Source organism: Mobula hypostoma, chromosome 3 (genome assembly GCF_963921235.1).
Source record: "Mobula hypostoma chromosome 3, sMobHyp1.1, whole genome shotgun sequence".
Taxonomy (NCBI): Eukaryota; Metazoa; Chordata; class Chondrichthyes; order Myliobatiformes; family Myliobatidae; genus Mobula; species Mobula hypostoma.
The window spans coordinates 160,963,386-160,981,194 of record NC_086099.1 but is presented as its reverse complement, the minus strand read 5'-3'; the positions used below and the strand labels follow the sequence as shown (position 1 = coordinate 160,981,194).

Sequence of the window (17,809 nt, the reverse complement as noted above, 5' to 3'; positions counted from 1 at the left end):
GTTGAACACTGAGCTGTAATCAATAAGCAGTAGTCTGATGTAGGTATTGCTGTTTTGCAGGTAATCCAATGCTGAGTGGATACAATGAGATTGATTCGGCTCTAGACCTGATGTGGTGGTAGGCAAATTGCAGCAGGGTGCCTTCCACTTCCATTTGTAGCATAATCCTGCCCCTCCACAATATTCTGAAAAACTTTCCTACCACTGATGTTAGACTCTTGAGCCTATAATTACCTGCTTTTCTTGAATCAAGACACCTCATTTGTTGTCCTCAGGCTATCTGGCACCTCATCTTTGGCAATCAAAGATTTAAAATTCTTTGTCAAGGCCTCAGTAATCTTTTCATTTGCCTTCCGCAACAGGTTGGGATATACCTCATCTGGCATTACGGATTTATCCACCTTTAAACCCACAAAGACACCTAATAGCTCCTCTCTTTTCTGGTCCAAATTCAAAACTGGATGGCACAAAGAGCTTGCAGCAAGACATACAGGCTAATGTAGTCACTCTGGTTTGAGAATAGAAGTAGTAAGATCTTAAATCAGTTTAAAACAACTCTATATAAATTTGTGTTTGTGTCATTCTATCAATAGTGTGTGTTCAAAAATGACATAAGATAGTTTCTGAAACAAGAGAAAATCTGCAGATAGTGGAAATCCAAGCAACACACACAAAATGCTGGAGGAACTCAGCAGGTCAGGCAGCATCTGTGGAAAAGAGTACAGTTGATGTTTCCAGATGATACCTTCGTCAAGATCCCTTCTCTTGGGTCTTGATGAATGGTCTCGTCTGGAAACATTTTGTTCCTCCAGCATTTTTTGTCTGATAAAATAGTTTCTGATGTTTTTAAATATTTGAATGTTAACATATTGAAAACGATAATATAGGTTCACTTTTGGAATTATAGCCCTTGCGTCATTGCAGATAACTTTTCAAATCTAAGTGAATATTCTCCATACCGGGTTTTGCATTCCACCTTTGTAAGTGCATCTTCATTGTTACATCATGCCATCATCTTCTCCACTTGATATTAAAATTATTCATGTTGAATGCATATGCATACAGTACTGTGCAAAAGTCTTAGGCACATGTACAAAATTATGTAAAATGACGATGCTTTCAAAAATAATGAAATAAATAGTTTCTAAATATTAAAAAAAAGTACTATGAAGAGCAGTAAGCAGTAAAAAAAAATAAATCTATCAAATATTTGGTGTGACCACCATTTGCCTTTAAAACTGCATCAATTCTCTTGGGTACACTGTTGGGCAATTTTATAAGAAAATTAGCTGGTAGGTTGTTCCAAGCATTTTGGAGAACTTGTCACAGTTCTTCTGCAGACTTCGGCTATCTCTCTGTCTCTCTCTGTCTCTCTCTCTCTCTGTCTCTGTCTCTGTCTCTCTATCTCCCTCTCTCCCTCTTCCCCCCCCCCCCCAGGTAATCCTTGACATGCTCAATTATATTGAGCTCCAGGCTCTGTAGAGGCCATACCATCTGTTGCACAACTCCTTATTCATCTTTTTGCTGAAGATACAGTGGCTCTTTATGACCGTGGCCATTTTTTTTGAAGTCACTGCCCTGCTGCAGAACAAAATTGGGACCGATCAGATGCTTCCCTGATGGTATTGCATGATGGATGAGAATCTGTTTGTACTTCTCAACATTGAGGATTCCATTAATTTTGACCATTTCACCAACTCCATTTGCAGAAATGTAGCCCCAAACCTGCAGGGATCTTCCACCGTGCTTCAGTGTTGATGGTTGGAGGCTCATCCATGTAGTGTTTCCCAGGTCTTCTATGCACAAATTTGAGCCAGAAATTTCAAATTTTGACACATCAGTCCAGAGCACTTGCTGCCATTGTTCAGCACACCAGTCTTTGTGTTTTTGTGCATAGCTGAGTCTCTTGGCTTTGTTTCCACTTCAGAGGAATGGCTTTTTGGCAGCAACTCTTCCATGAATACCACTTCTGACATGACTTCTCTGCACTATAGAGGGGTGTACTTCAGTTTCAGTGGGCTGATAGCAGTACTGGACTTCTTCTGATTTAGAATGGATATCAGTTTGATGTATCTCTCATTTGCTGCACTCATTTTCCGTGGCTGACCACTGCATTTCTGGTCCTCAACTCAAGGTTTCCAAGGTACATTTAATGTCAGAGAAATGTATACCGTAGACATCCTGAAACACTTTTTTTCTTCGCTAACATCCACGAAAACAGAGGAGTGCCCCAAAGAATGAATGTTAAATGTTAGAACCCCAAAGACCCCCCCCAGCTCCCCCACTCACGAATAAGCAGCACCGAAGCAACGATCTTCCCCTCCCCCACCAGCAAAAAAAGCTTCGGTGCCCCCCACCGAGCATTCAAGCATGCAGCAAAGCATCAATAAAGACACAGACTTGCAGTACCCCAAAGACTACTTGTTCACCTGGTAATTCGACATACTACACGCTCTCTCTCTTCCTATTAAGGGAAAAAGAGGTGTCCCCGTTTCAGCGAGAGGGGAGACATAACAAACATCTTGCTGATTTACGATGTTAAAAGTCTGTTGCATCGTTTTTCCCGAGCTCTGTGCCCAAAGAACTTGGGTCTCTGGCACACAGCCAGCAGACAGCTGGCTGCTTTTGCTCTTCTGTGTACTCCCACGACACACCGGTTTCCTGCGGAGGCACCAACCTCAAGTCCGCCTGCCTCCAGAGCCATGAAATCCTAGACCCTGAAGGTGCACTGGTCTTCGAGGCCACATCCTTGGTATATCGAATAGCGGCCAGTCGTGAGACCCCGAGTCCCATTCCCGCAAAGAACTGAAGTCAGTGTGTAACTCCAGGGCAGGGGCTTCAAAAGAACCCTGAAAGGAAAAAAAATAGAGATATTAAAGATAGAAATAGAGCTGTTCCTGAAGATGCAAGCAGAGGAGTCGCCATTAGGCGACATCAATTGCCATTTGTACATTTCTTGTGCTTCTTCAGAAGGGTTTGGACGGCATGTCTTGAAATACTTCTGCGAAATTTCTGCTTGCTGATGCAGGTTGATCATCTTATGCGTCGTTACTATGCTTACCTGCCATGGTGTAAGATTTAATGATTTGAAGGTTAAACTCACCCCTGCCACACTCTTGCCTTTTAGTTTAGTTGCCCTTCACCTAGTTTGATTCTGTTAGATATGGTGATTTCCAATCTGCAGGTTCTTTTAGGAGTTGGGAATAAGTTGAAAACTTAATTGCTTCACAATTGTTTATTGAAAGTTCAAAAAAACAAAGAAACACAGAGCGCACATGAAACTAAAGAACCAAGAACTAAGGTAGTGATTTTTTAAAACAGAAACTGACACTTTTGTACAGAGATGAGGCAAATTCCTGAGATAAACAAAGGCTTATTAGAAGGCACACAGATATAGCATGTTTAACACTTGCAAATGAAAGATGATGTAACTGTTATGTCATTTGACAACATTTTGTTGCCCTTCAAACTGTGAAGGACAACCAAACTAAAAGGCTGGGTGTGGCAGATGTGACAGTTTAACTTTCAATTCATCAGTTCTTGCACTATGGCGAGAGTTGTATCATTTTCAACATATTTTGTGAAAAATACAGGTTAAAGTAAAAGTTGTATGTTAGTGAAACTACGAATTCAGTCTTGTTTAAAAACTCATTAATTCAATTAATGCCTTATTAAATGCATAAAGAACAACCAATTCCAACAATTCCTTCTATACCTATTTGTTTCAGTTAATCACTTCAGATCATTCAACTCATTAAATATCAGTGATCTTCAGCACTTGTATGTTACCTTTGTTTAATCAGGCACTGGGCTATATACCTACAAAATAATCGATTTCATTTGAAAAGTGGTCCATTACTGAATATATTACTTTCTTTAACAAAATACAAAAATTCTCTTAACATTTAATTTTTTGGAAAGTGTATGTTGGGAAATCTAACATTTGCAATTTTACACTAATACTGACACTAATACAGAAGACAAAAAAATAAACATGTGAAACAAAATTTATATTAAAAAATCTAGGGTGCCTAATACTTTTGCGCAGTACTGTATTAACAAATAGCTTGTAAAAATGGCTTTGTCCCACTGAATCTCCTAAACTAGAAAAAATAGCTTTTAATAAACAAAGCATAAGTTTACTTCTCTAAAGTTTGGATATTAACATGTATTTCAGAATCACAAAGAGCCTCCGGGTCCAACTCTCAAATGCATGTTCTCACCCCATCCTCCTGCCACCCCACTAGGAATAGGGTTCCCCTTGTCCTCACCTACCACCCCACCAGCCTCCAGGTCCAACATATAATTCTCCGTAACTTTTGCCACCTCCAACGGGATCCCACCCCAAGCACACCTTTCCCTCCCCCTCCTCCCCCTCTGCCTTCCACAGGGATCGCTTCCTATATGACTCCCATGTCCATTTGTCCTCCCCATCCCTCCCCACTGATCTCCCTCCCGGCACTTATCCTTGTAAACAGAACAAGTGCTACACATGCCCTTACACTTCCTCCCTCATCACCATTCAGGGCCCCAGACAGTCCTTCCAGGTGAGGCGGCACTTCACCTGTGAGTCAGCTGGGGTGATATACTGCGTCCACTGCTCCCGATGTGGCCTTCTATATATTGGTGAGACCCGACACAGACTGAGAGACCGTTTCGCTGAACACCTACGCTTTGTCTGCCAGAGAAAGCAGGATTTCCCAGTGGCCACACATTTTAATTCCACGTCCCATTCTCATTCTGATATGTCTATCCACGGCCTCCTCTACTGTCAAAATGAAGCCACACTCAGGTTGGAGGAACAACACCTTATATTCCGTCTGGGTAGCCTCCAACCTGAGGGCATGAACATTGACTTCTCAAACTTCTGCTAATGCCCCACCTCCCCCTCGTACCCCATCCGTTATTTATTTATATACACACATTCTTTTTCTCTCTCTCCTTTTTCTCCCTCCGTCTCTCTCACTATACCCCTTGCCCATCCTCTGGGCTTCCGCCTCCCCCTTTTCTTTCTCCCTGGGCCTTCTGTTCCATAATCCTCTCATGTCCCTTTTGCCAATCAACTGTCCAGCTCTTGGCTCCATCCCTCCCCCTCCTGTCTTCACCTATCATTTTCAAATCCCTTACTAGCTCTTCTTTCACTTAGTCCTGATGAAGGGTGTCAGCCCGAAATTTCAACTGTACCTCTTTCTATAGATGCTACCTGTTCACCAGCAACTTTTATGTGTATTGCAAAATCCATCATATATTTTCACCTGCCTTCTGTGTATTTACATCTATTAAGAAAGTGATTATTTAAAGGTAGATCTGTATTACAAATATATTTAGTTTTTACCAAAATTTTTGAAAACAGTGTTCAGTTATTATGCAAGGTTTCTTCAGTGATCTGTTTTCCCCCTCAATACAGAGTTTCTAGGACTACCCCAGAATAATTTGATTGCAACTAAGGCTACGTCTACACTACGCCAGATGATTTTGTAAATGCCGGTTTCGAGTAAAAACGACAGGCATCCACACTAAGCATTTTTCAAAATATCTCTGTCCACATTAGATGGATATTTGGGCGAATCTCCTCCTACTGGGCATGCGCAGGACACACAGAAAACAAGCGAAGAGGAAATGATACACTTGGTGCGCATTTGTCCAGTGACAGAGTAGAAAAACTTAAAAGGAATTGCTCTTGGCTCTCACGCAGGAGGACTTAAAACTATATATTAAAAAAATACTGGAGTGTATGGAGGCAACGGACAGGGAGTTCAGGGGCAGTGTGACCCGGCTAACGACGAACATTGGAAAAATTGACTAATAAAGCACCTTGTTAAGTGTATAAAACATGTCTGCATCAGTGTTATCTTGTATTTCCATACAATGTTACATTAGGCTGTTACACATCTATTGTCAGAGAAGTACTTGCATAAATAGGTAAACCACCTTGGTTCTTGATCCTCCCAAACATTCTGCATGGAATTGAAGCTGGAGGTGGCAGAGGGTGTTTTCTGTCCTTACCTTCATACAAGCAAGGACAGAGAACAGGGCAAAGTGAGTATACTTATTTATTCAGTAAGCTATGGGTCAAAGTATTTGGTGAGTACATTTCTAACTCTTCTGGCTTCAGTCTTGTTGCCATCTGTTCTGAATTTGTTAGGTTCTGCGAAGTGCAGAATCAAATATGGCGGTGATGATTGAACGCTCTATTATCAATGTTTGGCGACAATAAAGTAATAATAATAATAATAAGAAAACAATGAAATGCCGTGCTACTGCCATCTGTTGCGGCATGTCATGACAGCGGTTTTAAAAAGCTCTGTTTACCATGTCCACACTGCAACGGATATTTGGCATTTTCAGATTTATTCACTTTGGAGACCGTTTCTGAACATCTCTGTTTTCAGAGGATGAAAACGCTGTTTTAGTGTGGACAGAGGGTCAAAACGAAGAGAAAAAGCTTCATTTTCAAAATTGTCCGGCGTAGTGTGGACATAGCCCAAGTGCTACAGTACAAGGGTAGTACATCCCTTGCTGTTGCTCCACATTTCTATGTGTTGTATCTGAGATTGTAGCCAGCCCTTCAGATTACGAAGTTTAGAAATGGATGGTTGATACTCCTCTAGCACTTTTGGATAGTTGACCTAAATGGCCAACAAGGAGGAGCAGCATGGCTGGAGTCATTTTGGCAGTTGTGGATTATTTCCCTTCCTGTTTCCTTTGGATGTCTATCTGCTGAGTTTCTACAGACAGGCAAAGACCCAGAAATAGAACTGAGCTGATCTGTGAATTCTCAAGAGTTTAGCTGCATTTCATTATGGTCCAGTATAGATTGAGCCAAATGCTTGTGGAGTAGTGATTTGAAAATGTACCCAAGTGAATTCCATCTATGTAAATGCCTGTTAATCTTTGGAGTTACTTTTAGTTCATACTCTGTCTTGTCATTTTAAACTAGAAATCTGCATTAAATGTTACTAACAATGTAGTGAAAACAAAACGGGTGAATGTGCAGTATTGAGAGCCCATGGATGAAGAATTGTGCAGATAAGGGAGCTTTGGATTTTGCTTAGCGCTCGTGAGATTTTGCTAATTCCGGACAGGATTGATGGGTATGTTTTGTCACAGATTTCTCAAGATGTAATGAGTATCTCCTATAATTATTTGATGTAACTGTGATGTAACTCTTGAATCAAGAGCCATTGGGTTAACCTAAGCTTATTCAGTTCTACACTATTCAGAGTTTCATTTTACTACTTTCTTTGCTGTATGTCTTTTCTAATTCATTTGTTGCCATCATCTTCTGTTGCCTGTGTCATTACAGTAGACAGTCCTTATGTGTTTGAATGTTGCTGCCCCTGAATCATGATATGTCAGTTTATGACCCTGTTTAAATTTAATGGTTGAAATTATCCTCATCCCACTAACCAGTTTGGACTCAACCTTTATTCATTTCTTGTATAGTTTTTTTTTTCAGCAAAATGTTTTCCAGTATCTATCCCTTTCTCTTTTATAATTTTTTTTAATGAATACTTTTGCCATCATTGTTTCAGATAATGTATTCCATGTCCTGTCTATCAATTCACCATTTGTCCTCACTCATTCTATTTTTTTTTAATTTTAATGTTGTCTAGTTTTTGGCCTGATGAATAGAAATTTTTAGTTTAACAAGAGCTCTCTGGGTAATAGTGCATCTCTATCAGAAATGGCCTTAAGGTTCAAGATTGTTTAATGTCAGTACCAGTATACAGCTGTAAAGGAGAAAAGAATTATTGTTGTTCCAGATCCAATTCAGCTGTAAAAAAACACAATAAGATAAAAAGTACAATTTATATTTTTTAAAAAGCACAACAGATATAAATACATAAGGTAGCTTACAGTGGCATGCAAAAGTTTGGGCACCCCGGTCAAAATTTCTGTTACTGTGAATAGTTCAGTGAGTAGAAGATGAACTGATCTCCAAAAGTCAAAGTTAAAGATGAAACATACCTTTCAACATTTTAAGCAAGATTGGTGTATTATTTTTGTTTTGTGCAATTTTAGAGTGAGGGGGAGAAAAGGAAAGGAGCACCATGCAAAGGTTTAGGCACCCAAAGAGATTTGAGCTCTCAGATAACTTTTACCAAGATCTCAGACCTTAATTAGCTTGCTAGGGCTATGGCTTGTTCACAGTCATTGTTAGGAAAGGCCAGGTGATGCTAATTTCAATGCTTTGTAAATAGCCTGACTCCTCAAACCTTGTCTCAACAATCAGTAGCCCCATGGGTTTCTCTAAGCATCTGCCTTGCACTCTGAAAATTAAAATAAGTGATGCCCACAAAGCAGGAGAAGGCTATAAGAAGATAGCAAAGCGTTTTCAGGTAGCCATTTTCTCAGCTCGTAATGTAATTAAGAAATGGCTGTTAACAGGAACGATGGAGGCCAAGTTGAAGTTTGGAAGACCAAGAAAACTTATCGAGAGAACTGCTCGTAGGATGCTAGAAAGGCAAATCAAAACCCCTGTTTGACTGCAAAAGACCTTCCGGAAGATTTAGCAGACTCTGGAGTGGTGGTGCACTCTTCTACTGTGCAGAGACACTTGCACAAATATGACCTTTATGGAAGAGTCATCAGAAGAAAACCTTTCCTGCGTCCTCACCACAAAATTCAGAGTCAGAAGTTTACAAAGGAACATCTAAAACAAGCCTGATGCATTTTGGAAACAAGTCCTGTGGACTGATGAAGTTAAAATTGAACTTTTTGGCTGCAATGAGCAGAGGTATGCTTGGAGAAAAAAGGGTGCAGAATTTCATGAAAGGAACCCTTCTCCAACTGTAAAGCACGGGGGTGGATCAATCATGCTTTGGGCTTGTGTTGCAGCCAGTGGCAGGGGGAACATTTCACTGGTACAGGGAAGAATGAATTCAATTAAATACCAGCAAATTTTGGAAGTAAACATCACACCGTCTGTTTAAAAAAAAAGCTGAAGATGAAAAGAGGGTGGCTTCTATAACAGGATATTGATCCTAAACACACCTCAAAATCCACAATGGACTACATCAAGAGACGCAAGCTGAAGGTTTTGCTATGGCCCTCACAGTCCCCCGACCTAAACATCATCGAGAATCTGTGGATAGTCCTCAAAAGAGCAATGCATGCAAGACAGCCCAAGAATCTCACAGAACTAAAAGCGTTTTGCAAGGAAGAATGGGTGAAAATCCCCCAAACAAGAATTGAAGGGCTCTTAGCTGGCTACAGAAAACGTTTACAAGCTGTGATACTTGCCAAAGGGGGTGTTACTAAGTACTGACCACGCAGGGTGCCCAAACTTTTGGTTTGGGCTCTCTTCCTTTTTTTTAATTTTGAAACTGTTAAAGATGGAAATAAAAAAAGTAATCTTGCTTAAAGTATTAAAGAAATGTGTCATCTTTAACTTTATGCCTTTTAGAGATCAGTTCATCTTCTACTCACTTAACTATTCACAGTAACAGAAATTTTGACCAGGGGTGCCCAAACTTTTACATGCAACTGATACATTGAATGTATGTCCATAAAGTGGTGCTAGGCACAGGAATGTCTGTACGTAAGGTGACTCTGACAAGAAGTGATAAAGTAGTGGTGGTTGAGGGTGTGAATGGATTTAACTCTAATTTTAAAGCAAAATAATAGCCTTCCTCATAGCTAAAACCTCATTCCAAATACCATAGTGAATCTTTTTTCAAAGTCATTGAGAATTTAATTTTAAATGTTGCTGTTAGGTACTGGAAAATTAGATACAGGTCGACTACCTGTAATCTGGTTCCTTCGATAATCCACACTGATTTCAAATTTTCCACGCAACTGTAATTTCAAATTTTCCGGGCCACCGTACCAATCTGCTGCGGATTGTTTTGGTTGCGCTAAATCTGTTCAAGTGTTGGCGCGCTTTTGTAAGCACAGACAGGCGATTCCTGCTTGTTTTCCTGCATTTATTAATATCATTTGCGTGAGGTGTGGACGTCCACCACTTGCCCGTCTCACCCGTCAGCGGTGGGGAAGCTGGCATGCTCTGGGTTGTCCGCCTTCTTGTCCGCCTGCCAGCAGTCGCGCACTGTCCTCCAGTGTCGCTTGGCTGGCGCTCCATTCTCTTCTGCCTACGACCTCAGATCAGATGTGGTGACTCGTTGAATTTAAGCATATTACTCAGAGGAGGAAAAGAAACTAACGAGGATTCCCTCAGTAACTGCGAGTGCAATGTAATCTTTGGGGTAACTGCAACTCTGTGTCTTTGCCATTGCTTAGCTCACGCTTGAGTGCTGGCAGTGGATGTGCTTAATTTTTTTCCGGTGGGGCGGGGGGGGGATTGTTGCTCGCTGCTGCTTACGCGTGGGAGGGAGGGGAGCTGGGGGGGGGGATCTTAGAGATTCTAACATTTAACTGTCATTCATTCTTTGGGGCACTCCTGTTTTCGTAGATGGTTGCGAAGAAAAAGCATTTCAGGATGTATATTGTATACTTTTCTCTGACTTTAAATGAACCTTTGAATGCTTTGATATTTTAAAGGTATGATAAGGCGGTTAGCTATTGCTTAATGTGATCCTTCTGTAGTTCGGCATTTTCACTAATCCGGCACTCCTTGGGTCCTAGTGGTGCTGGATTACAGAAGGTCGACCTGTACTGGAAAATTGTACCTTTAACAAAGCTTTGCTTCAAATGGTTTGGGGAAATGTTTGCCCTATAAGAATATTAATCAAAAATGACATATCTTAAGTACCTCTTTATAATTTCAGATTTGACTTCACTGGCGATGTTGAAAATATTTGGTTTGGAAACTTCTTATAAGTAAAAGTCATTTCTATTTTTTTTGCAGCTTGCTTTAGTGACATGGCGGGATTGTTTATTTCGACCTTTAAACAAGCAGGTAAGTATCTTATTAAAAGCTGCATGTTCAGTAATTTAAATACCACTGTTATCTTCAAAAACTTTTATGAAGTTACAAGGTTTAAACTTTGCAGAATGCAGATTCCCATGATACTGATGTAATAGATACCTCTACTAAGTTCTTGACAGTTCTCACAGTTTTAAAAGCCTACTTTATAATATCTGGCAGATGTAGTAATAGGGAAACATTGCTTTCATCGTAAATCTGCTCTCAAGTTAATAATAGGTTTTGGAGAACAGATACATGCAGTTAAAAGTAAAAATCCAAATGTTGTTGTTCTTCATTCCTGCTTCCCCACAAAGAGCACCCACGTACTGTTTTCTCCAAAATCAATACCTGGAAAAAGCTTCAGGTTATTTCAGTCTTTTCTCATTATTCAGGTTTGCTACATATGATGCAAGTGATTTTGTAATGGTCTCCTGACTCGTGCTTACAGATTAGGGCGACATGGTAGCATTCTGGTTTGCACAATTCTTTGCAGTACCAATGACATGGTTTCAATTCCCACCACTGCCTGTAAGGAGTTTGTGTGTTTTCCCCATGACCGCTTGGTTTTCCTCTTGCAGTCTAAAGATATACTGGTTGGTAGGTTTTCCCATGAATTGGCTTGGATTAAATTGGGGGGGGGGGGTTTTGCTGGGCGTCATGGCTCGAAGGGCCGAAAGGGCCTATTCCGAGCTGTATCTCAATAAATAAATTAGCAAACAAGCAATATCTCTGAACTTAATTTTTTTTAAAAAGGCAATGAAATCAAAAAAATCTGAATTTAAGATAATCTCTGTGGAAACATGCAGAGACAATTGAGAGCATACTTTTGCAGTAAGGTCTTGTACATTGAAAGAGATAATTGTGTATGAAGTACATTCATGGGTGAGTGCCCACAAAATACAATGGATTCTGATTAATTTGAACACACAGGGGACCAGTACATTTTGGCCCAATTAAGCGACTGTCCCAATTAGCCAAAGGTTCATGGAAACAGTTAGAAAAATATTAAAAATACAAATAACAGTTTAATTGAGTAACAAGTTGTGTATTTAAATGAAATACCTAACAAATATTACTACAGTACTATAAAACTGCAGTAGTTCCTAATAGTTATCAACGGAGGAATTCATCCTACACTGTTCTTTTGATTGACTGTAAATGAACAAAATTGGTGCAGACACCTAGTGCAGATAATGGACTGCCTTCATATAATGCTGTCAACGATTGTATCCTCCAAGTCTTTATTTTCATTGTAACATTCAAGATGATTGTCAATAGCTCCAAATTCTTTGTAGTTCCTTACTTGTTGTAGTGAAATAATTTTGTTTTCACTCCCAGCCACTTACGGCATCTCTAAACCTGAATGCTTGAAACTGCAGTGAGCAAAACGGTTCTAAATTGTCTCACCTCTTGTTTCTCGCCAACTATAAGTGACAAAAATCTTTGCTTTTTGATCACAAACGCACCTAACTGGTGCTATTTAAAAGCTGTTTGCTCTAAGCATGGTGTGGTCTCTTAATGGCCACACGGGTGCAGGCAACTGACACTGGTTACAAACTGTTTTCCTACAGTCTCCTGTCCCAATTAAGCGGCATAGTGTCCCAAATAAACGAAGGGAATCCCAGCTATTTTCTTGATTGGTTTTTGTCTGAGTTGTCCCACAAAAGTGGCTACTCCAATTAACCAATGGCTTAATTATCTGGAGTCCACTGTGTATGTACAAAACAAATTTAGCTAATAGCTGTGTCATAACCTCCCCTGTCCTTGTTTTCACCACTGTCATTTATGAATGATTAAAACTTCAGGAATTTTTGAAATGTTTCAAAAATATTCGTAACTACTTAAAACCTTTTGTCTTGACAGTACTTGTTAATATACTTAATAAGTACGTGTATATGTATGTGTATATAGGTATATATGTACATAAGTGTTTTTTAAATATATATCTCTTAAGATAAAGGTTCCTAAAATGCTTTCAAATATGGCAAGTTAATCACTAATGATGAAATCGATGTAAATTGCCCAACTTTCACAAACACTATTGGTATCAACCACAATCCCTTGCAAATCTGTCACAAAGTTTAATTGTATGAGCATGACCTACATATGTGTTGAGCATTAATGTTTTAACTTAATAGATTGGAGTTCAGACTGTTGTTCACTGGTATAACACTGACAGTAATTTCAGGGTTTCCACATTTCCTCAACTGCCATTTGCTTGGTGTGGTTCAAAATTTGATCTGATGTTCGTTCAGATATTTATTTCAGAATTAAATAGATTTCAAAATGACTATATTAAATAAAATCAACAAGAGCATGTAGCAACAAGCACAAACCTTTCATCTGGATCACTTTTAGTTCAGGTATTTTAATACACATTAGTTGGTAAATGTAAAATGGCGCCAGTCATTGCTGAGTATCTGGATTTCAAATCAGGTGTGAGCTACAGTCTCTGTTTTGAATACCGATTGCTGAATCATGATTTCAGCTACCGATTACTACCAAACGTGATGTGTAGTTGACATCACTTCTACGTAATTAGCGTAGTGGTAACTTTACACGAGGCTAATCTAAAGACCATTTTCCATCAGGTTACGAATGCAGTTCTGAAGTTGATTGAGAAGGAGAGAAATGGTGAAACTATCAACACCAGACTGATTAGCGGAGTGGTTCAGTCATACGGTAATTTTGAACTATTGTCTTGTCTTGTCCATATTGCACCAACTGCCGCCGCTGGGCTATAAACATAAATGTGTGGTTAAGTGCCTTGCTCAAGGACACAACACGCTGCCTCGGCTGAGGCTCAAACTCACGACGTTCAGATCACTAATCCAACTCCTTAACCACTTGGCCACGCGCCAACACTATCTGTGCTTATAGTGTTATGCGATATCCCTAGGAGGTTTGTTAGTAGAATCTTTGTGAAGTTTTTGGACTGACTAGCTTTTCTCATTCTGTTTATTTTAATCACAGTTGAACTTGGGCTTAATGAAGATGATGCTTTTGCAAAGGGACCCACATTGACCGTGTATAAAGAATCATTTGAATCTCAATTTCTGGCTGACACAGAGAGGTTTTATACAAGGGAAAGCACTGAGTTTCTACAGCAGAATCCTGTAACAGAATACATGAAAAAGGTCAGTAAATGCAGTAGATACAGTCTTAGGTACATGTATATAACTAGGGTGCCTAAGACATTTTGCACAGTAATGAGGTAATTTTGTGTATTGCACTATACTGTTGCAAAAAAAAGAGAAAAATTCCAAGACATATGTGAGTGATGCTAAACTTGATTCTGAAATCGGTCTCTGTTGTGGACTCAGTGGGAAGAGGGCAAGGAGAGGAGAATCATGGTTGGGAAAAGGGGAGGGGAGAAGGGAGGAAGTGGGAAGCACTAGAGGCACATTCAGTAATGATCAATAAACCGATTGTTTGGAATCAAATGACCTTGCTTGGTGTCTCGGGGTGAGCGTCTCTGTTTCTGCACCATTTCCCCCGCCCCTGCTTCTCCTCCTCTGCCACCTGTACCACACTCCTTCCAAGGTTCTCTGCCATCACCATTTCCAACATTCTTTGCTCCCACCAGATTTACAAATTTGTTCTCTGCTCCACTTTGATGGATATAGTACAGGTTTCCCCTGCCATCCGAACGTAGAGAGTTCCTATGAAATGGTTCGTAAGCCGAAATGTCGTAAAGCGAAGAAGCAATTACCATTTATTTATATGGGAAAATTTTGTGAGCGTTCGCAGACCCAAAAATAACCTACCAAATCATGCCAAATAACACATAAAACCTAAAATAACAGTAACATATAGTAAAAGCAGGAATGATATAATAAACACACAGCCTATATAAAGTAGAAATACTTCTCTACAACGATTGCTTGCACAGATCTCCGTAGCGAAAATCTCACGCAAGCGCTCTCGGCAGAAAATCTCATGCAAGCGCTGTTGGCATAAACGCGCTCTCCAGTAACCTTTAAACTATGTAGCTGCCAAATCTACCAAATAACATGTAAAAATACACAGCCTATATAAAGTAGAAATAATGTATCTACAATGTAGTATCACTTACCGGAATTGGTTCAGCGCCGAGCACACTGAGGATGGTGTCTTAGACTGAGTCGTTGCAGGTTGGGGTGGTGCAGTGGCCCCCACCCTCCGGGCCACTGACCCAATACATTGCCGCAAAGAACGCAGCAGTAGCCGGAAGGCACACAGCACATCTTTAAGAAAAAAGCCGAAATAAACATGCTAATTAATTAGCATGTTTATTTCGGCTTTTAAAGATGTGCTGTGTGCGTCCTGGCTACTGCTGCGTTCTCCGCGAATCGGTACAGTATCTGTCCGGGGCCCGGGGGTTGGGGTGGTGGGACACGGGGGTGTCATCTCATTGTCGATCAGGGCAGGCAGCTCATCTTCTCCTATGACTGCCTGCCTCGATGTGGAAGGTTGAGGTTCATGGTCTGCTGTGGCTGATGTGGAAGGCTTGCTTGACTGCTGAGCCTCGCGCATTTTTCTATCACACAGTTCTTTGTAAGCACTCAAACCATCCTGCAAATATCCCCTAAACCTACGTACCCTTTCAAAATTAAAGTCGTACTTTATCATTGCAGCGAAAATCTCACGCAGTTGCTTCACTTTTGCTACTGCATTCGTTTTCGATTGTTATCCTTTCCTCTTCCAATTGCATCAGCTCTTCATCTATCAGATCTTGGTCATGGAATGCCAAAACCTCTTCAACATCACCTTCGTCAGCTTCCACAAGCCAAACTCACTTTGTCCTTGCTTTGTTCACCACGATCGAAATGCTTAGTTATGTCCAGTTTTACGCTAAGTGTAACACCCTTACGAGCTCTATCAGGCTTTCCCGACACCTTAGAACTCATCTTGCTAACGGCTGCTCAATGCAGCGTGTTAAAGCAATGCCGTTCCGAATCTGGGGGAGAGTGGCTGCTCGGGGCGCGCACTGCCTTTTATCGCGCACTGCCGTTCTTCATAACAGTGAAAACACCTTCTGAAAGTGAAAACAGGGTGCTAATGTAGGTCTTTCATAACAGTGAGGTTTCGTACAGCGAACGTTCGAAAAGCGGGGGATACCTGTACTGCACAAAACCCGTGGGTACCCTAGCTACAGTTGCATGAAAAAGTTTGTGAACCCCTTTGCATTTACGTCGTTTTCTGCATTAATTACTCATAAAATGTGGTCTGATCTTCATCTGTCACAATAGTAGACAAACACAACCTGCCTAAACTAATAACACACAAGCAGTTGTATTTTTCATGTCTTTATTGAACACATTGTTTGATCATTCACAGTCAGGCTGGAAAAAAAGTATATGAGCCCTCATGACTTTGAAGGGCGCCCATTCAGAACAGAAATGCAAAGAAATTTTTTTAGTCAGAGGGTGGTGAATCTTTGGAATTTGTTGCCACGGGCAGCAGTGGAGGCCAAGTCCTTGGGTGTATTTAAGGCAGAGATTGATAGGTATCTGAGTAGCCAGGGCATCAAAAGTTGTGGTGAGAAGGCGGGGGAGTGGGACTAAATGGGAGAATGGATCAACTCATGATAAAATGGCGGAGCAGACTTGATGGGTCGAATGGCTGACTTCTGCTCCTTTGTCTTATGGTCTTATGTATTTAATAACTTGTAGAACCTCCTTTTGCAGCAATAACCTCTACCAATCTTTTCCTATAGCTGCTGATCAGTCCTGCTCGACATCAAGGAGGAATTTTAGACCATTCCTTCATATAAAACTGTTTCAGTTCATCAGTATTTCTGGGATTCCTTGCATGAATAACCCTCTTCAGGTCATGCCACAGTTGGGTTAAGGTCTAGACTCTGACTTGGCCATTCCAAAGCACAAATTTTCTTCTTTTTAAATCATTCTGCTGTTGATTTACTCTTGTGTTTCAAATCATTGTCTTGTTGTACCATCCAATTTCTATTAAACTTCAGGTGACAGACCGCAACAGTCTTCTGTAAAATGTTATGATACAATTTTGAATTCATTGTTCCCTCAATGATTGCAAGCTGTCCAGGTCCTGAGGCAGTAAAGCAGCCCCAAACCATGATGCCCTTTCCACCTCACTTCACAGTTGGAATGAAATTTTGGTGTTGGTGTGCACTGCCCTTTTTCCTCCAAACATAGCGGTGCAGATTTCTGCCAAAAAGTTCAGCTTTTGTCTCATCTGTCCACAGAACATTGTTCCAGAGCATTGTGAATCATCAAGGTCATTATTTGCAAACTTGAGATGTGCAGCAATGTGTTTTTGGGAGAGCAGTGGTGTTCACCCATGAAAACGGTTCTTGTTCCGTGTTTTTCTTATAGTGTCCACATGAACAAAGACTTTAACAAGTTCTAGTGATTTCTGTAGGTCTCTTGCTGTTACCCTTGGGTTCTTTTTCACCTCCTTCAGCATTGCACATTGTGCACTTAGTGTGATCTTTGCAGGATGCCCATTCCTAGGGAGAAGTAAACACAGTACTGAATTTCCTTCATTTGTAGACAGTTTCTCTTACTGTGATCTGTGGAACACTTGGGTCCTTAGAGATGTTTTTGTAGCCTTTTCCAGCTTCATTGATCTCTACAATTCTTTTACTAAGGTCCTTGAAACTTGTTTTGATCGAGGCTTGGTACACAGAAACAGATCTTTCTTGAGAAAAGCAAGCTCTGTCAGTAACATGACTTTGTGTGGCTTTTTTTTATAGGGCAAGTCACCTGTACAACCCACACCTCCAATCTCATCTCATTGATTGGAACAGCTGACTCCAAAGAGCTGTTGCAGAAGTTAATTCTATAGGTTCACATACTTTTTTTGAACCTAGATTGTGATTGTTTATAGGGTATGCTCAGTATTGATGAGAAGTAGTACAATTGTTTGTGTGCTATTAATTTGGGCAGATTGTGTTTGTCTATTATTGTGACTTGAAGATCA

General features: G+C 40.4%; 1 protein-coding gene across 1 annotated transcript in view; it reads left to right on the top strand.

Moving 5' to 3' along the window:
* Nucleotides 1-17,809, top strand: part of LOC134344356 (cullin-1) — a 128,827-nt gene that overhangs the window by 50,062 nt on the left and 60,956 nt on the right. The window contains exons 5-7 of the mRNA XM_063044004.1: nt 10,811-10,861; nt 13,462-13,552; nt 13,844-14,007. Of these exons, the coding sequence (XP_062900074.1) occupies nt 10,811-10,861; nt 13,462-13,552; nt 13,844-14,007 (306 nt within the window). The remainder of the gene's footprint in view (nt 1-10,810; nt 10,862-13,461; nt 13,553-13,843; nt 14,008-17,809) is intronic.